Raw genomic sequence first — 15,213 nt, 5'->3', positions numbered from 1 at the left:
TTCAGCTGTTACCGAAAACAATATTTATTACATTTAGAGAGATTAATCCCTGACATACACTAATCACATTTAGCATAAAAACTAAAATCTAAAAGTCTATTTTAACGAGCTGTTAAAATAAGATATAACAAAATATGATTACAGTAACAAGTACATGGTTAGGGAAGTTTTAAACATTCCTACCTGTTGATGGAGTCTTTCATTTTCTTCTATCCTGTTTTGAAGCTCTGCATCTAAAACAGTGTGAGCTCCTCCAGGAAAAGCAGGTTTCTAAAAAAGTATTTACAAATATTATCAATTAAATAACATATCACTTTGGCAAAAAAAAATCATTTAATAAATGATCCACTGATATCAGTAACCAAAATACTGTTTTCAAATACTTACCAATATATTAGATTATAAATATTTTTACACCCACAAATATAAATAAAAACTATGTTTTAGTTTTGTCTGATTGAGCATTCAGGCTTAGATTATGTCACCCTTATTCTGTCTGTGTGCATGGAACATGAAAAAGTCAAAAACAATAAAACAAAAAGATAATACATGTAAAAATGCACCATTTTTTTATAATGTTATACGACAATCATTTTCTATAACAAGCATTGTGCCATAACTCATGTATGTGGATATTCTAATTTTATATTACTAAAAATGGTTGTTGCTAAATTTATGTTGACTGTTTTGTCAACCATAGTTTTTGTGTTGTAAAATGAAGATCATCATAGATACAACAGCTGATGTTACACAGGTAATAAGATGGTGTATAAAGGTTATTCATTTAACGAAAAACTTTTGATGTTCTAGCTGCAGTTTCTATCTACCTTAATTTTAAACTGGTTTCATCCCACTTTTGTTAACAGCCATGTTTTTTTAATTTCTTCATCATCGGCCATTTGAAATTTCAGATGACCATGTTTTGCTAATGTTCTCAATATTAAAATACGACAAAAGTGGCCACCAATAACAATGAAGATAAATACTGACTCAAAGCTGATACTAGTCTACATAGAAATCATGTCTAAAGACTGAAATATTAATATTTTTCATTAATTTTAAACTTAATAAACATAGTTTGATAAGAAATAAATTATCATTATTAATGTTTTTTTAAGTCTTGAAACTCTCTACTGTTTGTCTCTGCTAAAGTAAACAATTTATGGTACTGCTTAAACTAAATGAACTGTTTTCCAAAAGCATTTTAAAGTTCCATCATAGAAAGTTTTGTCGTAAAACAAGCTCCACGTTCACGTGGAGGGGCTTTTTGCACTATTTGCAACCAGCTGATATCATAAACAATATTTTTAGTTATTAAAAAAAAGTTATATAATTTGCTATTGTTTTAGTCACAGCACACAGAACACTAACATAATATTATTCAATGATCAGAAACTTTTGTATCAAAAAAGTTCTTCCTACATCAAAGACAAGCTGGAGCTCAATCCACCACTGCCAAAAGAAAGTTTGCCTTTTGAAATTGTTAGGTTCCTTCAACTTTTAATGAATAAAACAAAAATACTAGAGTTAACCAGAAATGCATCAACTGAAAGTATAAATGCTATAAATATTAACAGCTTTCTAAGCTCAAATTAAGTAAGGAAAACAACACGAATTTACAAAAATATAAAGTTAATTAATTGACTAGTTTTTTCAAAGGTATACAGTATACTGTGGTACGTCCAACTAGTCGGGTAATTAACTATATTTTTTGTAAAATTGTGTTGTTTTCCTTACTTAATTTGTGCTTATAAAGCTGCTAATCTTTATAACATTTGTAGGTAGCACAAAGCATTGCACAACTTATGCTTACAGTATTTCTAAAATTGTTTTATCATGTAGAGTGAGATATTTTATATAATCAGAACAAAAATACTTCTACGTCACCGATACACACACAAATTTTTCTCAAACCTCTCAACATGCTTAATGTACCTAATAAAGGATCAACATTATTCCCAAACCTTTACTGACTATGTAAGGCTATTTATTGCCATCTCCTACTCCTTTCTACTGAACCTAGTAGATGTTTATGCCAGATAAGAGTATAAAAATTATCTACAAATCCAATGACATTGATGATTCAGTGCTCACTGCTCCACTGCAAATAAAATATTTTTTTTTGTGATTTGTCTGAATTGCATGAGAATGACAATAAAGTTTATTTATGTTTAACTATAATACTATAATTCTAAGACCTTGATAGTGAATGTAAGGAAGAATGTATGACAATACGTCAATCATCCTATATATTCACCAAGTGCTGACGAAACCTGTCACCCAAGACTAGGGCTCATCCGACCAGCTGGGATATGACAGACAGACATACACACACTATTTATATTATCAAACTACTTGGATTTTCTTCCTTAAATTAATTTTGTTTCATCTGTTACACTTTCACATACTCATATAGCTTGTCTCATCCCATCAGTGATACAATACAGAAAATTTAACTTTTCAATACAGCTCACAGTAAATCATTTAAATTCAAGAAAGCATCTTTTTAATTTACTTTATGTTTGGAATGTCTCAGGACCAGAAATACAAACATTATATTACTTGAAAATAACAACCTTATCAAACATATAGGACACAAAAATTGTAGTCTAACCCAAAAGAACAGACTTGTTAAGCTAGTTTTTTTTTAGAAAAACCTAGATATGGAAGCAATCCTACCTTCTGCTTTGGCTTTTCTACTTTTACATCAAGATCTTTCTGTAACACAGCAACACGCTTGGTTAATTGCAAGTTTCGGAAATTTAAACATTCTATTTCTTGCTCCAGCTTACGAATAGCCTGTTCTTTAGCTTTCAACTGTTCCTGTTATTAAAAAATAAACATTTGATGTTTCTTTTTTCTTATATGCATGAACAAATTTTTATATATGGAAAATAAACTGATTTAAAAGTCAAAATTTACCTTCTTATACAAGACAATCCATTTATTCACATCCATGAGCTCATAGCCTCTTGTTAATTATGTTGTTCAAGATATCTTTGTTGATGGAAAACTTGTATGTATAAAACTCATTCATTCTTATTTTATGTGCAATGAGCCAATGTAACAGGCTTATTTTTAAAAGTTTAAAATCAGTTGCATAATTAATTTTTATTTTGTTATATATTGATATATTGTTCTTTTTGAATGACCATAGCCTGTAAATACTTTAAGCATTGTTTGTTGTTGTTGTTGTTGTTTTTATCACTAATGTTTCCTTTTTTCACTAAAAAAAGAGAAAATAATCTAAGGCAACCTTATAGGATTAATGGAAGAACAAACATCTTTATGAGGACTTGTATTTTCTGACTAGAAGCTAAGGTTCTTCACATAACAATTTAAACTATACATTAGAAGAATTATACAAAATATGCCTTATACAAATTCTTGTTTTTTGTATATAACGATATATAAAAATATATTGTGTGGTTAAATTTGATATCTTAAATTATTGCTAATCACTTGTTAGGTCATTAATTGATTACATGCAACTAATCAATTATTCTTACATGAAACTTACATAGTTGGAATAATAAAAAAATATTGTAGTAATCAAAAACACTAAGTTCAGTTAGTTGATTATTTTCACAGTCATTACACTAATCAATTAAACTGAACAATCATGAATTTATTGAAAATAATAATAATAAGTGATAATGGCAATATTTCGATTACTTGGATAGTCAGAATAATCAAAAGCAGTAATAATTAGGAACACTTATTTTGATTAGTTGACTATTTTCATGACATTAATCAATCTAATTATGATTTTTGATTAATTGGTTATTTTACATGACACTAATCAACGTAACCAATGCCCATAGGTAACCAATTTTATCGATTAATCAAATCAATTACTGATCTTTACTTATGATAATGGTGTATATAATACTAATTTGCTATCTGTCACAGAGAATGTAAGTTTTTGGATGTAAACTTATTATAATAATTTTACTGACAAAGAATCGGGCTCATAAGTCTACAAGAATCATTTCTATGATAACTTAAGAAGACTTTTTAACCTTTTACACAGAAAGCAAGAAGCCACTTTTAAAATTTTAAATTTTAGGTTAATTCATGTTGAAGTTCAAAAACAACTAAGTTTCAAGTCCAGATTTACTTTTTTTATAAGCATTAAAGAAGTAGAACATGTCTTAATGAAATTTTAATGAGAATATTGTAAAATTGAATAAAAAAACTACTTTATGCTAATATTATACCATATAACGACCAGTCATTTAAAATATTATTCATATAAAGCTAAAAATAATTTGTGTTTTAATGAAGTTTTACACAATAAGGTTGTATGCAGTTATCTTGAAAATGTAACACATACACAAAAGATTTAACTCACTAAAATAACGCACACAATTAGCTCAGTGATTAAATAATACTCTTCAAAAAAGCAGTATACCACAAGTATGCAACAAACTACGCAGATGTAACACAAGGTTACAATAAATGTTTTTTTAACAATGTGCACGATAAATTAAGGAAACATCCAAATATCCAATCAGAATTAGAAAAGATTTGTTTCTGATGAATAGTAAAAATTTATTACTTCCCTTACATATTCTGGATGCTGAAAGAACTTAAAGTACAAATCTAGATAAAAAAACAGTAGAGCTTGTTAGTCTATTTAAAAAAAGTGATTATATCATATCATTCAGCAAATGGGTTATAACATTTATTAAAAAAAACTGGAATACAAACAAAACACTTAACTTTATAAGAGTTAAAAGTGTATTAAATGCAAGATATTTCCTCAACTGTGAGAGGAGAAGTATATAGCATTACTTACTGTACCTTCACTTCCAAATTTTTTGTTTGCTCTTCACCAACTGCCTTCTTCAGTACAGTAGCTTGAGCTTTGAGCTGAAAAAACAAAACAAAAAAGCATTTCCATGTTTCATAATATTCTATTTACTCTTCCACTACAAGATAAGCCTTTAAAACATTGTTTATGTTACTGCAAAAGTATTTTATTTACTGAACCCTTTAATCTATGTAAAAACTCATCATCAGAACTCAATGAATACAAAGGTTTTAGTCATAATTTTAGCTCCACTTACATGAAAACAATTGGTTTTTGGTCATAGTTCCACTAACATGAAAACAATGGGTTTTTAGTCATAGTTTTAGCTCCACTAACATGAAAACAATGGGTTTTTAGTCATAGTTTTTAGCTCCATTAACATGAAAATAATGGGTTTTTAGTCATAGTTTTAGCTCCACTTTCATGAAAACAATGGGTTTTTGGTCATAGTTTTTAACTCCACTAACATGAAAACAATGGGTTTTTGGTCATAGTTTTTAACTCCACTAACATGAAAACAATGGGTTTTTAGTCATAGTTTTTAGCTCCACTAACATGAAAATAATGGGTTTTTTGTCATAGTTTTTAGCTCCACTAACATGAAAATAATGGGTTTTTTGTCATAGTTTTTAGCTCCACTAACATGAAAACAATGGGTTTTTAGTCATAGTTTTTAGCTCCACTAACATGAAAACAATAGGTTTTTAGTCATAGTTTTTAGCTCCACTTACTTTATCATTACCAGGTGATTTTATTCACTTAAGAACTACAGTAATAAAATAATTTCATTACATGTAAGGTAAAATAACTTCTTCCACTACAAGTCTTTTAAACAGACTTCACACGATAATCATATCTTGCTTTGTGAGATTCCAGAAATTAAGGAAGTGCCAATATAAAAATTGGTTTATGTTCAGCAGCTTATATGATCAACTGAATCTAACTGTTAATAAGTATCTGATTTTTAATCTTTTTTCTTATTATATTCACTTATATATATTATTTTTATACTATTCTAATTTTTTTATATATATATAGCTAGATAATAACTACTAATTAGTATTTTTATTGTACATTTCAGCTGCTAATATGCTGTCATCTCAGGTGGCCATGATTAAACCCTGGGTCTTCTTGATAGAAAGACTAATGCACTATCAACTCAGCTGGAGCTACCCCAAAATAGCTTGAATCGAGTGACTATTGGAACATTTTCAATGCAGGGTATCCAACTTCTTATTAAGATTGGCCAAGTGTGTTATCAGTTAGGTGTTTGTAGAAGACTAATTTTATCTTTCTTTTTCTCATGCGGGGTTCATATCCTATTATTTTAGTATTATTGCCTTTTGTCATATAGTCTTCTTCTCTGTCACGATGGTCTTTTTGTTTTTCCAATGTATTGGAATCCACATTAACAGGGAATGCTGCAAATGGTATTTTGCTTCTCTATTTGGTGTTTAGGTAGTTTGGTATGTACTATCTGTGTTCATTGTGTTTTAGTTACTGAATACTGTCCTAATTTATGCTGTTTATATATGTTCTGTATGTTTTCAGAGACACTTCTGACATACAGTAATATAGCTGAATGTATGTAATTTATTTATTCTTGGTATTCATCTTCTTTATCAAGTGTTTCAGGTATCCATTGTTAAAGATTTGTGTTTCTACTTTCTTCATCAGTACTAAAATTCTTATTCATTCTGGAACTAGGCTAGAGCTGGGTGATTAGTGGAATTTGATAATCACTTAATGGTTAGGCTCATTAATCAATTAAATTAAACTAATCTATTATTCTCAAATGAGACTAATTTTATTTCCAGTTTGTTTTGGGTTTTTAAAGACATTTTCAAACAACCCTTTGATTAATATGATAGACATTTTCAGATAAAATAATTCAGCATAAAACAACTTTTTTAAACCTAAACTGTTGTACATGAAAACTGTAGTACAAAATCTGTAACAAGCTGAAAATACAATAAATCAAATTTTGTGGGTTTCTCGCTACACATTTTAATAAGAATACTTGACTATAACTAAATAAATTAATCCTTTATTAAAAATATTGTCTTTATATCGGATGAGATAAAAACTAGTAAATATTCTTGTCATCGTATGTCATGTATATACATAATTCAGTGAAAATAAGTTCACTCTGATATTAGAAAAATAAAGAAAGTACAAAAATTACTATTTGACAATAAAACTTGTGATAATACTAGATGACCTTTTGCATGGATTAAAATGATTCAGAAAGTGGAAATAAAAATAATAAAAAGCAACAACTTTAATTACAGATGTTTCATAAATTTTTTTCTAATTCCACCCTCAGTGTGAAAAAAGTGATAAAGTAATTAGCAACTTTTATAAGTATAACAAATATCGTAAGCTTTTAAGTGAGAAGTTCATACAGATGAAGCGTTAGAAAGAACATATTAAAATGATTAACAAGTTTAAATTTTACAATACATGCCTAGAACAAGCTGTAAAAACATCAGAGTGCCGAGTAATCAATAAATAAAAAAACTAGAAGCTTACTATACTAGGCAGTATTTAAATGGAACGTGAAGACAGCCAAACTTGTTTTTCAATTTTCTCTGCTTCCTAGGTTAATGACTTAATGGTTTTTACATCTGGTTAGATTGTAATTAGTTCTTATCTAGTTAAACAAGCAAGTTATTCAGCAATCAACATATTTGCCATAACTTTTTTATTAAAGCAATATTACCCCATGTAATACTGGTTATATTTGTAGCTTGTAATAAGTAAACAATATATTAAGTTAAAGCTACACTAGTTTTAGTCAACAAGGTAAATATAAGCAACAGTCATTATTGTGTATAGTTATGTAACCAAGAACCATTTGTGAATTTGTGTAAGAATAATACATGCATACTATCACCCGCAATTGTGCTGATAGAAGTAGTAATAACAGGAATGTCATGGTCGATCCAATTATTCAGGTTTAAAAAATTAGCCAAAGAGTTGGTGGTAGTTGCTGCCAGCCTGTTGCCTTCCTTCTGCTTGGCATTCAAAATTATGGATGGTGAAATATAGCCTTAGCGGCTTTGCCATAACTCAAAAACAAAGAAATACACCAATGGCTAAAAGGATGAGCATGGTTGGTGACAATGGGAATCAAACCCACAACCCTTGAATCATGAAGCAACCACCTTAATCATCAGGCCATGAAAAAACTTGAAGTACTAAAAAATAATAATAATGAGAAATGATAATGGCAATATTTCAATCACTTGGACAGTTGGAATAACTAAAAATAGTGATAACTGGAAATGCTAATTCATTATGCTGAACAAATTTGAATTAATCAAAAATGATAACGAGAAACATAGTAGCAATATTTTGGATAGTTGGAATAATCAGAAGCAGTAGCAACCAGATCCACTAATTTCAATTAGTTAATTATTGTTGTGACATTAATTGATTTAATCAAAATTTTTATTAATCAGTTATTTCACAAAAACACTAATTGACATAACTGATGCTCATATGTCATGAAATGGAAGGTTGTTATCTTTTGCAATTTCCACCATGAATTGTTTTGCAGGATCTGGTCTGTTCAGGTGATTCAAGAATTCTTGAATCTTATTTGTAGTGTGGGAATATATTACGAGTGTATCGTCAACATATCTGAGCCAAATTTTGGGGCATAGAGTGGCTGTTGTGAGGGCATTAACTCCAAATGTTCCATGTACAGGTTACTGAGTAAGCTCATGGCTAGGCCTTCTTTTTGTTGGTAGTATTTATCTTCACATTGGAAATAGGTTGTGTTGATACAGAGGGTTGCTAGTTCTATTATCACTGAAATTTTCAGTTGGGTGTATTCCTTAAGAATTCTATTATTTTCAAGCTGCTGGTGGATTATTTGTAGTGCGTCACAGGTTAGATACTTCAAAGCTGATCACTGATTCTTGTGAGGTTATTATAATATATTTTATGAGCCTTACAAAGTGGGGTGAGGTCTTAATATGTGAAGCTTCATTTTCTAAGTGGATAACCCAACAAATTTTTTAACAAGAAGATCTACGATCAATTCGTGGCCACTTCCAACACAGAAGTAGTCCTTTTAAGGACTTCTCTGAAGATGATAGCAGTTGAAACATAGGGTAAAAAACTAATTAGCAATTAGTATCTAGTCATATTAAAAATAATATAAAAAAAATTAGTTATTAATTAATAATTAGACTTGAGTGATTGAACATGACAACAACTGATATGTGATTGCCACAACTGTTAACATAAATACTTAATGAATACTGACTAGTAATCAATTAACCAACCATTTACCTAATTCTTTTATGAACAGTCTTTGAGAAAACTTTACGTACATACAGAGACATGAAAACCAACTTAAATATGATTTCATAAATTTCTGGCCACAACAGCATTGTGATCTGATATAAAGTGGAAAGTAAGCATAATAGTTACAAAGAGTGAAAAATAGAACGTTGAGTCTGAGATTTATTTTTTAATGTAAATAATGCCTTTGCAGCATTATGCTTTCCCTTCCTTTGTCTTTTTGATTCACACTCACTATTCACAGCTATTTTTCTCCAGTTCTAACAAGTATTGTACAGTATACCCAAAATCCCACACATAACACACACAAACCTGCAGAATCATAGCTATATTGAGATGTTACAGGGCAAATCTCACTGGTGTAATATTACTGAAAGCCAATCAGAGTATACAAGTTTCCAAATGAAATATACCATATAGCTTCCACAACATGTACAGGATTGTCAACAAGCTTCATTCCGGTTTTAGTTACTGAACAGTTGTAATGAACTGATAAAATTAATTAAAGATCCAGGAAGGAAAGCGCAGAGAATTGCAGCATTCATGAAATCATCACTCCAAACTTATATTTGAATATATTATTGAATGTTTGTGAGACAGACTCTCTCAAACAAGTTAACTGAACAAACAAATAAACAAACAAACAAAAAGAGATATTTTGGTCCTTCAATCCAACCCTTTACTTTTAAGAAAACTGTAGATTCCCTTCTTACTATTTTGAATGCTGCTGGCCTCCATGACTGTAGATGGCAACTCATTCTATAAGCAAACCAATCTCTTAAAAAAATTAAACTGTCTTAACTGGATTATCCCAGTCTTTTCAAATCTTAAATGCATGTGCTCTCATTGGATTGTTTCCAGGTTTCAGTACAAATAAATCATAGACCGTCATCCTATTAATCCCCCCAAACGATCTTGTAACTTTAAACTTTATTCAGATCACCTCTTACTCTTCTTTTCTCAAGAGATAATGTTATTAATGTAAACAAATAAAAAATCCAAGCAGTGACTCCTGAGGCACACTACAAGTAACAAAGGTCCAGTTTAACTGGACTCTCTCAATAACATTTTTTGCTTCCTCTCACCCTTCAATCGATTTAACTAGTCTTTCCCCAACCTCAACTGATGTGATTTTCTTAACTAATCTTCTGGGTGGCACCTTATCAAAAGCCTGTTGAAAGTCTTGAAGTACACTAGGTACACATCCTTTCATTATCTAAATAACAAGTTTCTCTACTGGTGAACAGTAGTAGTTGATATTCGTCCAATTATTGAATACAGTTGTCAAGTCAGCATAAATATGTCAGATAGAGCAATCAAAAACCTACAATATCAACAGAAGACAGTATTAAGATTAGCCCTGAAGCTTCCAAGATACACACCAGTCAGCTATTTACACAAAGCAAGTAAATTACCACTACTTAAGTACAGGCTTGATACATTGGGTAAAAACTATTACAAAAAAAAAAAGAGAAACAAAGGACAAAGGGGGATATCAATATCCCTGAACACCCCAGTTGAGGAAAGCTTTTCTTTCTTGTAAAACTAAATTCCTGCCACGTTTAAAATTAAAAAAATAAAAGTAGTAGTAACAAAACAGATGCTTTCATCATAACATAACAGTTTTGTGTTTATTTGACTCATTTTATTCTTAAATATGCTAAAGGTTATAAAATACAATAAATTTCCAGCTGGCTTTTAAAAAAAGGGGAGATAGTTCCTCTCATCAACAATGTATTAACAATTGTGATGTTTAGTGTAAACTTAAAGATATCATCCTGATTTCTGCTGTTAATGCTATTTGGTAAGACTTGTCATTTATTAGATTTTGTAGTATTGTTCTTTCTTTTTTGTAAAAATAACATTTCATTTTAAAGGGAGATCTTAATCTTTAAGCTAAATTTTGTGCATCTGTGTTTTTATAGCCCTGAATGGAAGGAACAGAAATATATAAAACAATCTCTTACTTTAGAATACTCAGCAGCTAATTTGTGGTATTTCCCAAACTGAAGATCATTTGTTGGATTTTCTTCCATGACAGGAAAACCTGAAATTTTTTTACATAAAATAAGAAGGAATTAAGAACCCAGAAATTACATGATGCTTCTTTCTTTCTAAAATTTAAACTAAAATGTCTACAACCAGCGGCCTGAATAAAACTAGCCAAAAGTTGCAATCTACTATATAATTAGAGCAATAAAAATTGTTCAGGTTTCAATACATTAATTCTCCGTAGGAAAGGTACCCATGAAACTCTTTCATTAATTGAAGTAGTGTATTGATATTGAAAAAACCAAAATCTCAAATAAAGTTTGAATTGATTCTAAAAATGCAAAAAGGGTACAAAAAAGAAAAGAAGAAGAAACTGCCTGGACTTATCCCAATAATTATCACCAAACTATCGGAGACAAAAACACAAGAGACAACACTGACATTTGATTTACAGAAGCCAATAGACAATCCTCTGAATACATAACCTTCACAACTTATTGAGAAATTTTTCACTTAAATAAACTAAAAACAAAATGTAAAATTGTGTGTAGCTAAAATGGGTCACCATGTGATTTAACTTTTATAAACCTTTAGTAAAAACACTTAATTTAGAAATCAGATTTTCTGCATACAAAAAGTATTTTAATGTTTACTAAAAGTTTTGTAAATATACATTTACTACATTAAAAGTTATAGTAAAAGTATTTTCATGGTTACCTGCTAGTTACAGGGTTTGTCCAAATGACCAAGCCATTATATAAAAAACAAAAGAGTTACAAAGGTTAAAAATATGGTTGGATAACTTGGACCTGAAACTGATTGGCAGCTACTGTGTGACCTAATCAAACAAGTTGTTGTCAATTAATTTTGGAAGATTTCAATGTGCATTATAAGTGAGCAACAGCAACTTATCTATCTTAGTCCACAGTACAACTTTCCACTTGGTTTGCAGATATCTGTACTTTGTAGTCTGTGAACTTGTACATATCACAATAATCATTAAACATGAGACTGTCACAAAAGTGTGGACATCAAATGCAATGGTATGCCAGAAATGTATACGGTAGTTTCAAAATGCATAATTTATGCAAGATTTTGCATAAATCCCACAGATAGCCAAATTCCACTACTGCCAATAATAAATCATTCCAAATTTCAATTTCTGTTAGAAAAATAACACTTTTTTAACTGGAGCCTAACCTGTCTTTTCTAAATATTAAACTTGTGTCTTTTTATTCAAGTGTCTCAATAAATACAGCACAATGATTTCCCAAATAATCTTGTAAACTTCAATAAGATGACCTTCTTTTCTCAAGAGAAAATAACTTAAAAATTAAACTCTCTATATACAATAACCCTTCCAACACCAGAAGATCTCTTTTGAGCCTTTACCAATAAATAAACATCCTTTCTTAGATGACTGAATATATTATTAACAACAGATTACCCAACTTATGAAACAATACATTCTAATCTTCATAAGTGTGAATGTAAGAAAAATATAGTTAACTGGCTATAATATTTACCAGGCTGATTTTTATTTTTGCTCTAAGCAGATAGTGTGCTCTGATTGAAACTCAATATTAAACACACAGTATTCCAAGTGAGGCCTAACTAGTGATTTAAATAATTACCTCTTTTGACTTGTAATAAATACATATTTAAATACACCATGAAATTTTATTAGCTTGACTACTATTAACAGAGCACTACCTTGATTTATCTGCCACAATGCCAAGATCCTTTTTTTCAGTCATGCTACTGAGTGGGTTCCCATCTATATCGAACATGCAATCCAACTTATGATAATCCAAATCCATTATTTGATACTTACTTTAATTCAAGGAAACTTGCTAAATATTTCTCCAACATTCCAACTGATCCAAGTCATTAATACGTTATCTTCCTCAATACAATTAAAAATATCCAATAGTTTAATGTCACAAGCAAATTTTAAGAGGCATTGTGTAAGTCTTGTGTTTTGATAGGCTATTCTGTCATGTGTGGGTGGGTGGACAGTTGAGAAGAATCACGCATACACCCTATTTCGATCTCTTTGTATACTGTATTAAAATTTTTTAGTTTGTAAGTATAATGCCCTCTGAGGGATAGTTTATTTGGGGAGTTTAAGCCTTTCCAAGCCTCTTAATCTTATAATGTGCCACACCTGCAAATATTACAAAATGAAAAATTATACATATATCAATTATCAGGGTACCTAGGCCCCTGTATAATACATGATATCTCTTTCTCCCTAAATAAAAAAAACAGAATAAACCAGCAGAATCTGGAGGAAGTTTCTGCACTTGCCTAAGTTCTGTTTTCACTACCTCATGAAAATACACTATTGACAACAATGTACAGCTTCCATAATTATGTACTCAATGAAATTTCTATTAAGTTTAGCATCTGGGTCATAACAGTTTCTTCTTTATAATGAGCATTCTTGCACTTTTGTTTTCAGAAACTCATATATTATAAAGTGAATCACAGTCTCAGAGATAACAAAGAAAGCAGCATTTAATCCATGCAAGTCCCCCAAATGCAACTACTTGCTGAATCAAAAGAAATTTATTTTTTACATTTTCCAAATCTTTCACACACATCACTTTTTAGCTCATTATCCATTGTTCCTAATGATAGATCTTGTCTTATGACTTCTAAGTTGGCTTTCCTTAAATTGGGAACTAAAATTCAATTTATTTTTATCTCAACATGCAGCAAAACATCAAACCTAACTATGCTGCATTATCCTTCCTGCATTCCTTTAGTAGAGAAACTTAAACTGTAAAAAGCACTAAAAAGTGAGTCACCAAAAGTCTCTACAAACCTACAACATTCTTCCTGTTCTTGAATTCAAACTACTTAAAGTTAAAGTAGTGTATTTAGTACTGGTTCTTTTGATCTTATACAACATACTAATTTTAAAATGAAACTAACTTCAAGTTTTAACTTATTTATAAAGTATAACACACATTAACTAATAAATGTTAAAACTAGAAACCATACTGGCACTACTGGTATAAAATTTAAGTATAATGAACTGGTATTACTAGTAGTAGTCCTTTCTTAGTTTCTAGTTCTACACTTCATAACTATAAACCATCATGACTCATGAGCTGATGTGAGATGGCTAATGCTATTATTTCAATCATGAATAATCATACTCGGGAGAGGTTTATGAACATGCGTTAAAAAATCAACTTTCAGGTTTTACTCAATTTCTTACAATGAATCACAAACTAACAAAATTACATATTTAATTTTGAAGGCATTTATGAAAATGAAAATTTTTTTAGTTTTAATTCTTGCTAATAATAATCTAAACCTTTACAATTTACTTAAATTAATGAAAACATAAAATATATGACTCAACTGTTTGATGTTACTATATTATGATAATACTCCTCCCATAACACGTAAGACCCAAACGTTAATTGTTATCGTATCATGATAATACTCCTCCCACCATATATACAAGCTTTCGATTATCAATCCATACCATACATATCGGTTTGCTTTAACGCCCTCTATTGTTATACATTAGAATTATGTATATGAATGATAAGGGCTGGCTAATATATATATTTCAATTATTTTAACTTAGTTTAGAGGATGGAACAGCCGCGATGGACCAATAAGTCCCATGTTGTCTCAAAACATTATGGGGGGGGGGGGGATAAGTAAATATTGTTTGATTTGATTTGGTTGTGTTAAATCAAGGCCACGTAGGACTATCTGCTATGTCCACCACGGGGAATCAAACGCCGGATTTAACATTGTAACTTCGTAGACTTTTGCATTGTCCTACAGGGGGCGTAACTACTGTAACTAAAGCGTTTGAAATATTCTAAACTTCATACTAAGCAGGCTTATATGTCTTAATTGTTAACATACTTCAGCTGTGAATCAGAACGGTTATAGTTAACGGCCTATTGACATAAGAATGCACTCCGTACATTGGAACCATAGATGCGTATATGACTGTCAAAAACATTTTCCGATCAGATAGATATAGCCCACGAGTTAATAGTGAGTGTTATTTGCGAGCTGCCTTCCTTCTGGTCCATCAGGTCAAAGTGTAGATATAT

General features: G+C 30.2%; 1 protein-coding gene across 2 annotated transcripts in view; it reads right to left on the bottom strand.

The window, feature by feature from the left end:
* Positions 1-14,650, bottom strand: part of LOC106470699 (protein phosphatase 1 regulatory subunit 21-like) — a 40,395-nt gene extending 25,745 nt beyond the window's left edge. Inside the window, exons 1-5 of one of the 2 annotated variants that reach the window (XM_013931265.2) lie at positions 14,499-14,650; positions 11,098-11,177; positions 4,807-4,875; positions 2,680-2,823; positions 184-270 (exon numbers count right to left, since the gene is read on the bottom strand). In XM_013931265.2, coding sequence (XP_013786719.1) covers positions 184-270; positions 2,680-2,823; positions 4,807-4,875; positions 11,098-11,166 — 369 coding nt within the window. In that variant the 5' untranslated portion in view covers positions 11,167-11,177; positions 14,499-14,650. Of the gene's footprint in view, positions 1-183; positions 271-2,679; positions 2,824-4,806; positions 4,876-11,097; positions 11,178-13,952; positions 14,270-14,498 lie in introns of those variants that run through there. The other variant, XM_022399333.1, reaches the window with a different exon arrangement.
* Positions 14,651-15,213: the final 563 nt, after the last annotated feature.

This window comes from Limulus polyphemus, unplaced genomic scaffold (assembly GCF_000517525.1).
Source record: "Limulus polyphemus unplaced genomic scaffold, Limulus_polyphemus-2.1.2 Scaffold4168, whole genome shotgun sequence".
NCBI lineage: Eukaryota > Metazoa > Arthropoda > Merostomata > Xiphosura > Limulidae > Limulus > Limulus polyphemus.
This window is presented reverse-complemented; position numbering and strand designations above follow the sequence as displayed.